At 51.1% G+C, this 12,813-nt stretch overlaps 1 protein-coding gene and 1 long non-coding RNA gene across 56 annotated transcripts in view; one reads left to right on the forward strand and one right to left on the reverse strand.

Annotated features, from left to right (window-relative positions):
* The window catches only part of LOC122386587, a 162,178-nt gene that overhangs the window by 79,210 nt on the left and 70,155 nt on the right, over positions 1-12,813 (forward strand). The window lies entirely within an intron of this gene.
* LOC122386338 (twitchin-like) overlaps positions 1-12,813 on the reverse strand; it is a 133,114-nt gene that overhangs the window by 78,431 nt on the left and 41,870 nt on the right. For 34 of the 50 annotated variants that reach the window (XR_006257385.1, XM_043375453.1, XM_043375653.1 and 31 more), the window contains 5 exons: positions 12,341-12,373; positions 11,559-11,762; positions 3,565-3,711; positions 1,627-1,671; positions 913-948 (listed from right to left, as the gene is read on the reverse strand). Coding sequence is in view for 49 of the 50 variants with exons in the window: in XM_043375453.1 (XP_043231388.1) it covers positions 913-948; positions 1,627-1,671; positions 3,565-3,711; positions 11,559-11,762; positions 12,341-12,373 (465 nt within the window). In the remaining variant the exon portion in view is untranslated. Of the gene's footprint in view, positions 1-688; positions 725-912; positions 949-1,626; positions 1,672-3,564; positions 3,712-6,492; positions 6,523-11,122; positions 11,201-11,558; positions 11,763-12,340; positions 12,374-12,813 lie in introns of all 50 variants that reach the window. The other 16 variants (XM_043375828.1, XM_043375737.1, XM_043375634.1 and 13 more) reach the window with 10 other exon arrangements.

The raw sequence follows: 12,813 nt of genomic DNA on the forward strand, positions 1-12,813 counted from the left end.
CCTTTATTATTGAACTGATTGGAGAAAGGCAAGTATCAACTTTCTTCGCAATAGATGGATTTTTTAAATTTCATCACTTCTTTCAGGTCTTATCGGTTTCCACATCAGCTTAAACTCTCCCGTTTGGCTGCCGGCGAGCTAGTACTACTTTTCTACTGAATTATGTCGACACATTCCATTGTGTGGGTTCTTTAAGGTAAGTAGTCACGAATGAGCCACTGGATTCGGGAGGTCACCGGACATTTTGACACCAAACGGCGTACACCTCACGTGACACATTATCACGGGACTGCGGACAATAAACACACTGTAAATGTGTGATTTAGGCACCTGAAGGCGTGTGTGATGTGTATATCTGGTGTATTTGAGATGTTTCGGAATTTTGAGCATTTTAAAGGAGATATGAATGTATATCTTGTATGTAAATTGTACTTGTGCATTGTATATGTATGTACATTTAACACATATTTTAGCTACAGACTTCACTTTTGAGCGACAGACATCGATGCAGTTTACCTGGGAAGACAATTTGTAAAACCAAACATGAAAGCTTCTAACAACTACTTTATCTGTGGACAACGAACAGGAATGCAGCCAAATATGGCACGATGAACACGGAGTCGACTATAAGCTAGATACGTTGGTAGTCAAGCGCCGCTGGACCGCCGTGTGTGTGGCCTGTGCTGACCTTTTCCTCAGTCGTCTGCTCTCCTGGCCTGCCACCCTACGAACACGTCACCAGAACCCCCGCATCAGACCACCGGTCAGCTCTCACATCACCCGTCACACGGTCACACACGTCAGCCGGCGGTCACACGCAGAGCCTAGGTACAATTAGCGGAGCGGGAGAGCAGCCAAGCTGGTAGCCGGGGGGGAGGTCAGTGTCAGTGGGGCACAGCTCTCCGTGATTACCTCGGCACCCATCTCTCCCGGACGCAGTTTGGCTCCCTATAGCAAGCAGAGACGGTGCGGTCAGAGGGTGCGGGTGTGAGGTCAGTAAAGGTCGCGCTACACCGCGGCCTCACGGGCTCGCCGCTGCAGCAGTCCCAGCCGCGGGGGGTTAGCCCCCGACCGGCAGGCGGCACTCGCTCGGTGCGGGGCATGGTCAGTTCAGATGGCCACACCGCCGCGCACGCGGCACGTGCTCAGAGGTGTCACGGTGCTGGAATGGCACTCGCGAGTGTCACTCGGTGGTCAGAGGTCCGAGTGGGGCACTCGGCAGCAAGCGGCTCGCAGCAGTGTCAAGTTAGAGAACCAGTGCTGTCAACCCCATCGGGCAGCACACGGCAAGAGTGCAACTGAAAACCGCTCAGGCTCGCCAATATCATCAGTAAAATGTGCACAGTATAAAAGTCACCCTAATGTGAAGCAATGTAGCAATCCTGTTATCCCTTTGTGTATCATCAAATCATTGTTAGGTATTTCCCCACGAGTCCCAAAAATCAGTACCGTTTCACAAAATCACCGGCGGCTTGTGAGCAGCCTGAAGCACGCGTTAATAGCAAATATCACCCGATCCAGTTAGATAACTGAAATAAACTGAAATAAAATAAAGTGTAAGCGGCTCTGGCTGCTGCTCAGAGGCGCCGGTCGGCGGTGAGAGGGTGCGCGGGTGGGCCACCTTACCAGCTTTCCTTCAAATATCTCTCCGGGCCGGGCCTTTCTGTGCTCCTGAGGAGAGAAGCGGCTGGGCTGAGGGAGCGGACGACACCGGGGGCGGGCGACCGGGACGGACACTACGACAGATGCTGGGTGGGATACGAAAAACAGCGACGGACGGATAGAGGGCTTCTCGGGGGAGGGGAGGGGCTCACTAAGGAAGGTGGTCGGAGACGGGAAACTGGTATACAGACGAAGAGCTTCTCTGGTCGGGACACAGGGTAGACAGACAGAAGGCGCGAGGGTCGGCTTGGGTCACAACTACAGACGAAGTGCTTCTGCGATTGAATACGTTGAAATATATGTGAAAGTCTACTCGAGTATACGATCTAAAATACAGAAAAGGAGGGCTACTCGGGTCTGGTCGGATCACGACGACACATATAGATACAGAGGGCCTCTCGGTTTCTACTGGGCTGAACCAATGTCACACAGACCTGTCTTAGGTTGAACCACACATACGGGGAGATGGTGACGACAGAGGCTGGGCCGAATGGGCGTCGATGCCGCCGAACGCGGTGCGCTTTGTGCTGTGTGCTGTGTGCTGTATTGTGCGCTGTGCTGTCTGTAACGGCGTGCTAAGCGGCTACTAAGGATCTGCTAACTATCTGCTGCGATAGTGCAGTGCGTGGCGTTTTTACCTGTTTTACTTCCAGGCTCTCTCCGGGTCGGAGGCTGCGCTTTTTGCCGGTGCCTGCGTCAATGGTGACGCCCTTCTGTAGGTTGGTAGGAGGCACAGGTTAGCAGTCAGTGGGTAGGGAGTATTTGCTCAGGCCTCAAGGGCTTAAAACGGTTATCTAAAAACGGTGATGCAGTGGTAGTCACGGACTTAAAAAAGATAAATATTAACAAAAATCCATTAGTTGTCTGTTATTGGAATACAAATATCGGTTGTCGCAAGCAGTTTTAACTGGCATTACTGTAATTCAAGACGCAATAAAAAATTGCTAAAATAAAAATCGACAACAAAAATCTTACCAAAGTCAAAACATAACATTCATTATAAAAAACGAGGATAATAATAATGAAGCAGGATTTCCTTACGCATTTTAGCATGCCGATGCCACTACTCGCTACTATGCCGATGACATGCAATGCGTGCCTATATGTGGTCTAGCAGCAGTCTGCGTGCATTGGACTGGGTGCGCCAAGCAAGGAATTGGTCAGGAAGTAGACCTGTTTCAAAGGCAAATGTGTACTGCTTGTGTTTATGCTGAGAGTTAGAATAGGGGGTCGTGTTACAATAACGACAAAGTGGTATTGGCCTAGTTACCCAGGTGCGCCATGGCATGTGTGCATTCCCAATGACATTAGGGAACATATGCGATTGCGTTTTGCGGGCAGCATTGTGAGTAACAAGTGTGATGATTGCTTCCCGTCGGACGATTGCTGCGAGTGCTGGCTGTTGTCAAACGAATTTTACACGGAGGGGACGTAATACATGGGAGGGTCGACAGGAGCGACACATTACCTGCCAAATGCAGATGATCGCCGAGCCATAACACTTCCTTCAATGCTAAGACATACATTCTGAAAAATGTGACCCTGTCTTCTTGACCCTTACCTGTTCCAGTGCGAGTTCTGTCCTTGCAGCGTGAACCATAGGGAAGGGTCGTAGTTAGGAGTGAAACTTTTCAGACTTAAAATGGGTATGATACGTGACTGAGAAGCGTTGTTTCTAAATTGATCTGAAACTGAACTTTTCTCTCAAAAAGATAAACTTATTTAATGGAAATTTTGTACCTGAAACGCTTGTAACTAAATTCCCGCAGTGTTCGGTACATCAACCCGTTTTCCATGTGCCTCCGGCCCCGCTCATCCCATCCATAGTCCTCATCTTGTGGCCCCATCCCTACCCTATCTCCCTGCTCCACCTGCACCCCTCATCCCCCCTGCCGTACTCACGTCGTCGGGCAGGAGGATGGAGGCGCGGCGCGGCTGCTCCTCGGGCGGGATCAGCGAGCCGCGCCGGCTGCCCGTGCCGCCCGGCGCCAGGCTGCCCTTCCGGGAGCCCGCCGGCGACGCGTCCTTCTTGATCTCAATGGTCGGGGTCTGCGGGACGGCGCCGGAGGAACGGAACAGGCCGTGAGACGGGCGCAGAGGCGGTGACGGCGGGCCCAAGCTCGGGGTGCGTACACGAGGCAGTGACTGACTACATGGCGCAGAACGTTCTCTAGATATACGTGGGTGAAGCGATGGCACGATATAGGTGCACGATTGAAGCAGTGAAGCCAACATGAAAACATTGTGATACGAAGCTCGTAGCTATAGGAATATAATTCTTGAAGCCTTGCTTAAGCACACACTGATCATAAGGACCTTTTACGAATTAATCATGAATTATCTAAGCCATCACTACGTTAAGCCTACTTTACGATGAGATGGCATACACCTTTTACCAGTCCGCTGGTTGTGTTGAACTTCAGCCGATCCTCGTAGTCCGTTGTTTTCCGCCGTCCCCAGATCCCCCAAGATAGCGAGCGAGACACACATTTCACATATCTACATAGTTCATGCTGCACATCTGCCCTCCCGGCTCTCATACAAATTCAACTCGCCACCGACGCCATTGCCTCATGCTGAGCGCTGCTTTCATACATTTTCTGTAGTATATCTTTGTTTGATTTTCCACAGCCTCCAGGTAAGGCACCTCGCCAACTGGCCGTTTGGCCGATGTAGTCACTTCGCATGCAGTGAAAAGTCATGCAGCTTACCAGGTAGGACAGGCAGGCGGTGGGGTGCTCTGGCGGTGACCCAGCAGTCTCTCCCCTCTGTGACCTCTGACCTCGAGCGGTGACCTCTCTTACCTCGAACATCTCCTGGAGCTCGTCCAGGGTCAGGGCGAACCCGTTGAGCCGCAGCCGGCGGGACCCGCGGAGCAGCAGCTGCGGAGCGCGGTCCAGCACGATACGGAGGGTGCGGGCCGTGGGAAACAGCAGCGACAGCTCCTACACCGGCACCGGCACCGCAATCAGCAACGTCAACTTCAGAGTCATCGGCATCTCCATTAATTACGACCGTTTGGGGCCGGCACAGGTGTGGTCAAGGACACCAAGGCAAGGGCATGGCAAGCAGTCGCAGGATTAGTAGGAGGTAGATCATGGATGTTGGCGCTGTTTGTTAACTGAGAGACGAGAGTTTCAATTAAACTGAATTGTGAATCATTTTGATGAACAAAACTGCTATTTATTTTCATTTTCCATAGTCAATTTTATGAATGGCAAGCTCTGGGATGCCGGTGGCTCATATTTTGTTAAATATTTTCACCGACTTATTGCGCAACACAATGATCCTACTGCTATTCGATTTTTAACTGAACACATTGTATCGAATATTCCATTTTGCGCACATACGTTGCTTGTTTGTGCACTGTGCGCAGACACGGTGCATTGAAAAGGTGAATGCATGTAGGAAAGGCGATCAGTTACATGCCAGCAAATCAAGTGACACTTGACTTAGGAATTTTTTCTTTCTTTTCTGACCAATAATTGAAGTGCAACAGATGGTCGTGCGAATGGGGTGATAACAGGAAATTCAAGATTTGTGTGTGCATTTAGAGGTGCCAGAAAAGGAAAGATATAGATAAGTCACTAGAAAAGGAAACGTTCAAGGACAACAGAGCAGGACAGAATGCCGTTTTGGTGCGCTCGTGCCGGTGTTCCTTGCCGTGGTGCTCGAGGACGAATCAGTCATCTGTACCTTCAGCGAGACGCCGTAGCTGGCCTTGGCCTCGAGCATCTCGGAGACGGTGATTCGATAGTAGCGCCGGCCGGGCGGCTTCAGCCGGTAGAACTTCCTCAGACTGTCGGCGATCACGGACAGCCGCTCGGCGGACTCGGGACCGTCGTCGGGGGTACCGAGTCGGTGCTGCGCCACCGAGCCGCAGCTGGAGAGCGAGTCGCAACTGCCGGCCACGCTGGACGAGTCGGAGCCCGGAGACTCGGCCCGACTCAGGCGGCCGAGAGAGTCCGGACCCGGCGACCCGGCCCGGTGCCGCCGACCCAGAGCCGCGGCGGAGTCCGGGGCGTCGCCGGGGGACGGGGACGCCGAGCGGCGGCCCCACTCCTCCACTCGGATCTGAGGCACCGGGCTGCGGGCCTGGCGGGGTGGAGGGCCGCTGCCCGGGCCACTCCAGGGGCCGGAAGGTGCCGGGGTGGCGGCCGGCAGACTCCACCTGGCTCCCATGACGTCCAGTCTCGCCGTGTCCTCCGGGCTCCTGCGGCCCTCAGGTGTCCGCGGCCCGGACACTGCGCTCAGCTCGACCATCTCCCTGCTGTTGGATATTACCGGAGCGGCCGACCGGACGCCGCCCAGCGCCGCCCGAGCCAGCGGCACGCGCGCGCGGCGCTCCAGCTGGGAGATCAGGAACCCGGTGCGACTGTGGTTGACCGGCGCGGCACCCGTCTACAAACGACCCGGCCCGGTCAGCGGGGTGGCAGGGTCGGTCGGAGCCTCCGTACTGCACAGCACACGGCACACCATGCCACACTCGGTACTCACGGGACACCACTGGAACTCTGCTGGTAGGCTGTGTGACTATCGCGGCAGTGCCACCAGTACTGACACATTTCACTGATAGAGCTGTGACAAGTTATATACGTACACTTGATAATTTCAACCATAAGAGGTTTATGGTCTTCTTGTACGAAGCTTTTGGAAGAGATGTGTCGTACCGGTGGCACCGCCTGGATCTGGGCTCCATACGACACAGTCTAGCTACTTTAACACGTAATTAAACGAATTTACAGGCGTCAGCTTATGCAAGCTGACCACAACAAAACATATGCAAAACATTGATCTACATATGATTATTCGACAGATGCTCCGTCTTACCTCCTCCTTCGGTTCTTTGGGCTTTTTCTTCTAAAATGCGGAAAGAAAAAGGCATGTTAGGGATTGAAGGCACAAGACTCAGGCGATACGGTATGGAATCGAAATAATATTCGTGCTCATGAAAAATCAGAAAGATCGACACAAAAATTATTACGGTGAAGTTTCAGATGCAATAGAAGACTAAATTTGATAATTCGTTTCAAAACTGAAATGTGTTAGTGAGTTATCTAATTAGCAGCCAGGTGCTGTTTTATCACACACATTCATTGCGAGTTCATAGTGATAAATTGTTTCTTTCTACCTACTTTAAATCATCTTACCAGTTCTTATTTATCACAGGTCATCTTTTAGTTAATTTCAAGATCACTCAGAGCTGGTCATTAGTTCATATAAGATAATGTATTTAAGGAAATTAAACGCATTGATAGAAAATCATGATAGTTTAATTGATACTTTCGCATAACTCGTCATATTTAACACCAATAACATGCGCAAAAATATCAAAGCAGTAGTAAGTGATCTGCCAGAGCATCGCGAGAACAAAAATAAAACCGCTGAAATACATTCGTCAGAAATACAAGTAAATACATCGAAAGCATTGTTACACATATCGCATGGACGCGTAATATAAACGCAGCCAGTTGAGTTGAGAGAATATGTCGCAGGCATTTAGCAGCGTATGGGCGAGCACGCTGCATGTTCTTGCTCCGTCTGTTTATCGTCCGAATCATTTCGTTCCTTGTTTATGCGGCTGAGACGGCAGCACGGCCGGCAGCGTTACCTGCAGATCCTCCACCAGCGGCGGGAAGTCGGGCGGCTTGGAGACGGAGCGGCGGCCCCGCTCGGGCGCGCGCCGCGGGTCCTGCGGCGCCAGCAGCTGGTTGGGGTCGGCCGGCGGCTCCAGGATGCCGGAGCGCCGCCGGCGGCGGGCCGGCCGCGGCTGCCTCTCGCCCTCCGAGTCGGAGGCGGCGGTCCTCTCCGAGTCGGAGGCCCGCTCCGACTGCGGCGTCTCCGGCGGCTCGATGGTCACCGGTGTGTCCCCGGAGGCGGAGCGGCTCCGCCCCTCGCTGTCACCCTCGGAGGAGGTCCGCCGCGCGGCGCGTCTCGCCTGCCGTGGTCGGGAAGACGGCCAGCCGGCGTCGTCGTCAGAGGTGTGGCTGTCGCGCCCCGGCGTGTCCCCGCCGGGTTTCGCTTCACGGCTGTACGGCTTGGTTTTCTTGGCCTCTGCTTCGCTTCGGGTCTTGGGCTCAATGTGTGCGGTACTAGCCTCACTGCTTTCCGTGTCAGATGCTATGCGGCTTGGCTCTCTCCAGCCCTTCCCGGGCTCTGGGCCCCTAACATCCCGAGTAGGCTTGCTGCTGGCGTCGTCATACACTGCAGAATCTTTCTTGTCACCGCTGTCTTTGAAATGTGTGCTGGGTTCAGTGCTCCCGTCACTGGAGTCTGCGTTTAACACTGCAGGCCTCTCGGGCCGGTCAATGGCTTTATCAGGTCCAAGAGGTTTGCGAGAAGTAGGGCTAAGTCCAATGCCATCGGTGTCAGTAAGGGTCGTTGTGGGCTTGTCTTCTTGATCTTGCTCAGTTTTTACGCGCGTGCGTATTTTGGGTCTCGCTTCACCCTCGTCAGTGTCTGACATTGCTGGCTCCTGCGGAATGCCTTTTCTACCCCCAGTATCCCTAACAACACTTTGTTTTGGGGCACTTCTATCGCCTTTGTCATTGTCTGATGCTGGAGTATCAGACTTACTCGAAGCTTTGTGCACCTCGCCACCTGTCCTGGACTTACGGCGAGTGACACTTCCTTCGCTTGTCTCTGTATCAGATGAGTCAAGGATGAGTTGAGGTTTTCTCTTTCCAGCTTTGAAACGTTCTGTAGGCTTCGCCGCCGTCTCACGTTCTTCTCTATCAGACGCAGTGATTGAACCTGTAGCTGATTCTTGTTCCCAGTCAGCGCTGGCGTGTCTTTTGTCCGTGACACTTGGTTCGCTGTCTTCAGTGTCAGAAACTGTTGGTGTTGTTTTCGAAGTTAGTTGTGAAGGCAATCGAGCCCTAGCTTTCTTGCTAACTGTCGTCACGGGCGCATCTGCAACCTCTTTTGTTTCTTCATTACCGAGCTCGCCTTCTGGTGCGGAAAAGCTGGGTTTGCGCTTATCTTGTGTGGTCTTCGTGTTCAGGCCCATTCTTTGAGGTTCGCCTGATTCGCGCTCTTCAGTGTCTGGTATTGAGGAGGATTTTCTTCGCTTCTTTTTACTGGCCTTGTCTTTTGTTGGTTCGATTGAATTGTCTCCCGGCTGACTGTCCCTTGCATCAGTTCTGGGCTTAGACGTGGTCGGCTGCTGCTTATCTTCAGCATTCTTAGGCAGTTTTACTGTATGCCCCTTTTCATCTATGTCTGATTGAGGTGAAGCTTCTCGGTGTTTTGTTCTCCTTTCGTCGAGTTCGATCACCTTGTACGGTTGCTGCATTTCTACATCACTTTCTTGCACATCAGTGTCACCTCTGCCTCCTTCCGTTTTGACATCATCTCCCATCTGTCTGTAGACTGTGATGCTGTCGACACCTGTACCTGAGCCGTGGGTATCGGGGGTCAGTTCACCAGTATCCGTTTGCTTATATTTGAGTTGACCGTGCGGTTCTTCCCTAGCTTCTTTTCCTGTGGCGTCCATGACAGGAACACGATGGGCCTTTTCTCTGCTTACCCGATCAGTTCCTCCAACATCTACGTCCTCACTTTCTTCCGTATCAGATGTGACATAGGCTGGCTTCGTTCGACGATTCGTATCATACTTTTTCTCGGGGCTCCTTAATTCAGGATTTGACTCATTTTCATCCGAATCGTGCATAAGAACGTCAGATTCGCTATCTTTTCCTACACGGGTGACACTGCCTGCAGGCTTCTTAGGTTCAGAGATCACTGAACTGCTCTTTGCGTCAGCTGCAGTTGAAACACGCTCGCTGAATGGTTCTCTTTCATCACCCTTTGTATGGCGATCCTCGGTGCTTGTGTCAGCTTCACTGTCAGCCTCATCTTCAGCTTTTTGGGGCTCTACATGATCGGATTTTACGGCTTTTCCACGAGGTTTGCCATGTTTGTCTCGTTTGTGAGGATGGGTACTGGCCTCGCCACTTCCACTATCATCACGACTTTCTTCGGGTGGCTTGATCCGCCCTTTGACTGTGGGCTCAGTTCTGTTTTCTGTGACGCCCTTATCGCTAGACTTGCCGTCTGATGGTTTAGGCACCGTCTTCCTATCGTATTTTTCACCATCTCTATCGTGCTTGGGTGACTCGCTACTGGTGGTACTTTCTTCGGTGTCGGACTGGGGATGAGGTTGTCTTTTGACACTCCTCTTCTTCTGAGGACCAGTTGGCTCAGCCGATACAACTTCGCTGTCTTGTGGTTCAAAGGCCCTCTTAGAAGCATCAGGTCGTTCATCGTCATCTCTGTTCCCCTCCGGCTTGTGCCGTCCTCTTTTATCACCACTTTTCTTCCGGGATACTTTCCGTTGACGTGTTTTATCATGTTCCGATATATCGGATGTCACTTCCGTCATCGTCTCCTCACTCTCGCCGTCTGAAGTTGATGGCCTGGCCGTCTTCCTTCTATCGTGTTTATCGTCATCTGTATCGGTGCTCGGTGTCTGCGGAGATGGTTTCGCCGCCGGCCCGGTTTGTGACGTTCCTCTGTCGCCGGACGGAGCCCGGGCTGCGGTGTCGGAGGGTACGGAGCTCTCCTCGGTAGTGTCGCCCGGAGTCGGTCGCTCCCGGCTGTCCCGATGCCGCTGGACGGGGTCCTCCGTGGGTAGTGGGGTGGGGGTGACCTGGATAGGGGTGGGACGCATATGGTTGTTCAGTCACCTATTGGCCTCTAATAAGCTCAGGTACCCTAAATTACTTTTGGGTGCTTAAGTGATAAAGAGTACCTAGTTTTTATTGGATTTATAAAGAAGACGTGTTGTTGATGGTTACGAAACCAGAACCCGCCAGTGAGTCCTGACATTTGGCAAAAAATGCTTGCCCTCCACTTTGCTACGTCACACACAAACTTACTATAAAAATTTAAAACTACCTGATTTGACAACGCAATTGTTAGTCAAAAAGTGTTAAATTTTCGATCAAAGTGTGCAAAGGAGGTTTTGTGGAAAATATTAGGAAGGTTAATTGACGGTTACCGGTTAGTTTGACGGTAAATAGTACATACCTATGGAACTTAATGTTATTTTGAGCTTTATAGGTCAACCGTTATATTATTTATAAAAAAGTTATTATGCCAAACCATCTCAACATATTGTTTTAAGCAAAATTAAATACAAAATGTTACAGTCCCGACGCCATTCAGATCAGTTTATCCACGTTGGGTTGTGTACTTTATTAAAGCACCGTGCTGTCCGCTACTACATAAAATCAGTCTGCACCAGGCATGAGTTGTGGGTAAAAGTGACAGGAAAAGGCTAGATGCTCGTATGACTTGTTGAATGTAGTTCAGGAGATGTTGATGCAGTTTGACTTGCAATATTTATAGCATGCTTCTTGTTTGTTTAGAAACATCCTTTTCATTGTTGTCGATGCTGTAAAGTGTTCACATTTTAATCATTGTGTCGTATGATATTTAGCCACGGACGACATGTTACCTGTGGTTTGCTGTCACCCTCACTCTCACTTTCAGTGCTTATGATACTGGCACTGTCGCTGAACTCGGGCAGCCATTGCTGAAACGTGAACTGGTCAGAACCGATCTCTTAACGCTTCCTCATATATCCTACATCGCTGGGAAAGCAGCACTTTTGCCACTCACTGCATTATAAATGGTAAGTCATTGTAACGTACCAGTCTCATGGCAAAAAAGAAGTCGCTTTCATTCATCAAACCCCACCCGCACGAGCTGCGCCTATATACACAAAGCCACACAGCAGCAGTCGCCAGGCGTTCTACAAAGCGGGAGACGGTTGTATCGTGTAATATCGCACGGCACGCTGTGTACACGTCTCCGAGAGGCAGCCGCCGGGCGTATCCACAGCCTTCTCAGCCTCCTCTCGGCGCCAGTGGCGCGCTCGTGCGGCGCCGTACCAGGGTGAACTGCTCGCCCTCCTCCAGGTAGCTGACGGAGGACTTGCGTCGCGCCAGGTTCGGCTTCGGCTCCACCGGCTTCAGCGTCACGCTGGGGAACTTCTCCTCCTCCTCGACAACCACAGCGCGCTTGGGACGCTGCGTCGGCTGCAGCTGCACCTTGCGGAAGTCGGTCTCCTCGACCTGGATCCGGTGCCTGGTGGCCTTCGACGGGCGCGAGTCGCCGGTGTTAGAGCGGTTAGTCACGGTGGTCGGACGCTCCTCCGGGGGGACTCGCCACGTCCGTGCATTACGTACGGAGGGTTTATGAAGCACCCAGGCGGGTCGGGTCCGATGCACTGCTTTCAGACAGGTCGAGAACTAAGCACAACTTTGAAGATAAAAGGGAAATATTTTCTTCTAAATTTTTTCGTAAGGAAAGCCACGTTCTTTGAAGGCCTTTTTTAATCTGAACAAACATCTGTCTCAAAGCTGACCTGCGTAGATGCTTCACTTGTGATTACAGGATTGTTTTGGGCAGCGTGAATAACATAATATGCGGCTAGGCTAAAATAAACGCGATTAAAACACACTGCCAACAGGAACAGACATCGGACATGTGTTATATTGGTACTATAAACTACGAACGAACATGAGTCAGCATTGGGGTGAGCTTGTTGACTTAATGTAATGGGCTATGCTGGACAGTGGACATTAGAGCTGTAACATGTGCTTGGGACAAAGCATCGGGGTAGCTAAATGGACATCACAACTACTATTAGCTTTCCGTGGAGCCTACGTACCTTTTTCTTTGGCTCTTCCTTCGGGGGAATGACCTGAAACCCGAGGCATGTGTTAGGGTTCGGAGCCATACTCCATTCACCTGTCGAAATGCCGCCAGCTTTCATCAGTCTGGCAGTGCCGTAACTACCTTGCAGCAAATAGTTGTGCGTAATTCGCTGCTAATTGAACATTTCATGCTTACAAAAATCTTTTAAAAAGAGATTATTTACTAAGGAACTTTACCAACACGTAAATGGTGTCTTTGGACTTACGTTTCTACTGCATTTGATTGCTTTTATTATATTTTTACTCTTAGATATCTTTTCCAACTGAAATATTGTCATAAAAAGCCTCCATGCTATTTACACATGTTAAAAGAGAAAATGAAAGCCACAATTTGAGTTGTTCAAAGTACAAAGATGACGATCCATTGTTCGGCTTTTGCCAGTCTATTTACATTTTTCAAGACATCTATAAGAGGAAATCATCAGAA

This window comes from Amphibalanus amphitrite, unplaced genomic scaffold (assembly GCF_019059575.1).
Source record: "Amphibalanus amphitrite isolate SeventyFive unplaced genomic scaffold, NRLGWU_Aamphi_draft 000016F_arrow, whole genome shotgun sequence".
Taxonomy (NCBI): domain Eukaryota; kingdom Metazoa; phylum Arthropoda; class Thecostraca; order Balanomorpha; family Balanidae; genus Amphibalanus; species Amphibalanus amphitrite.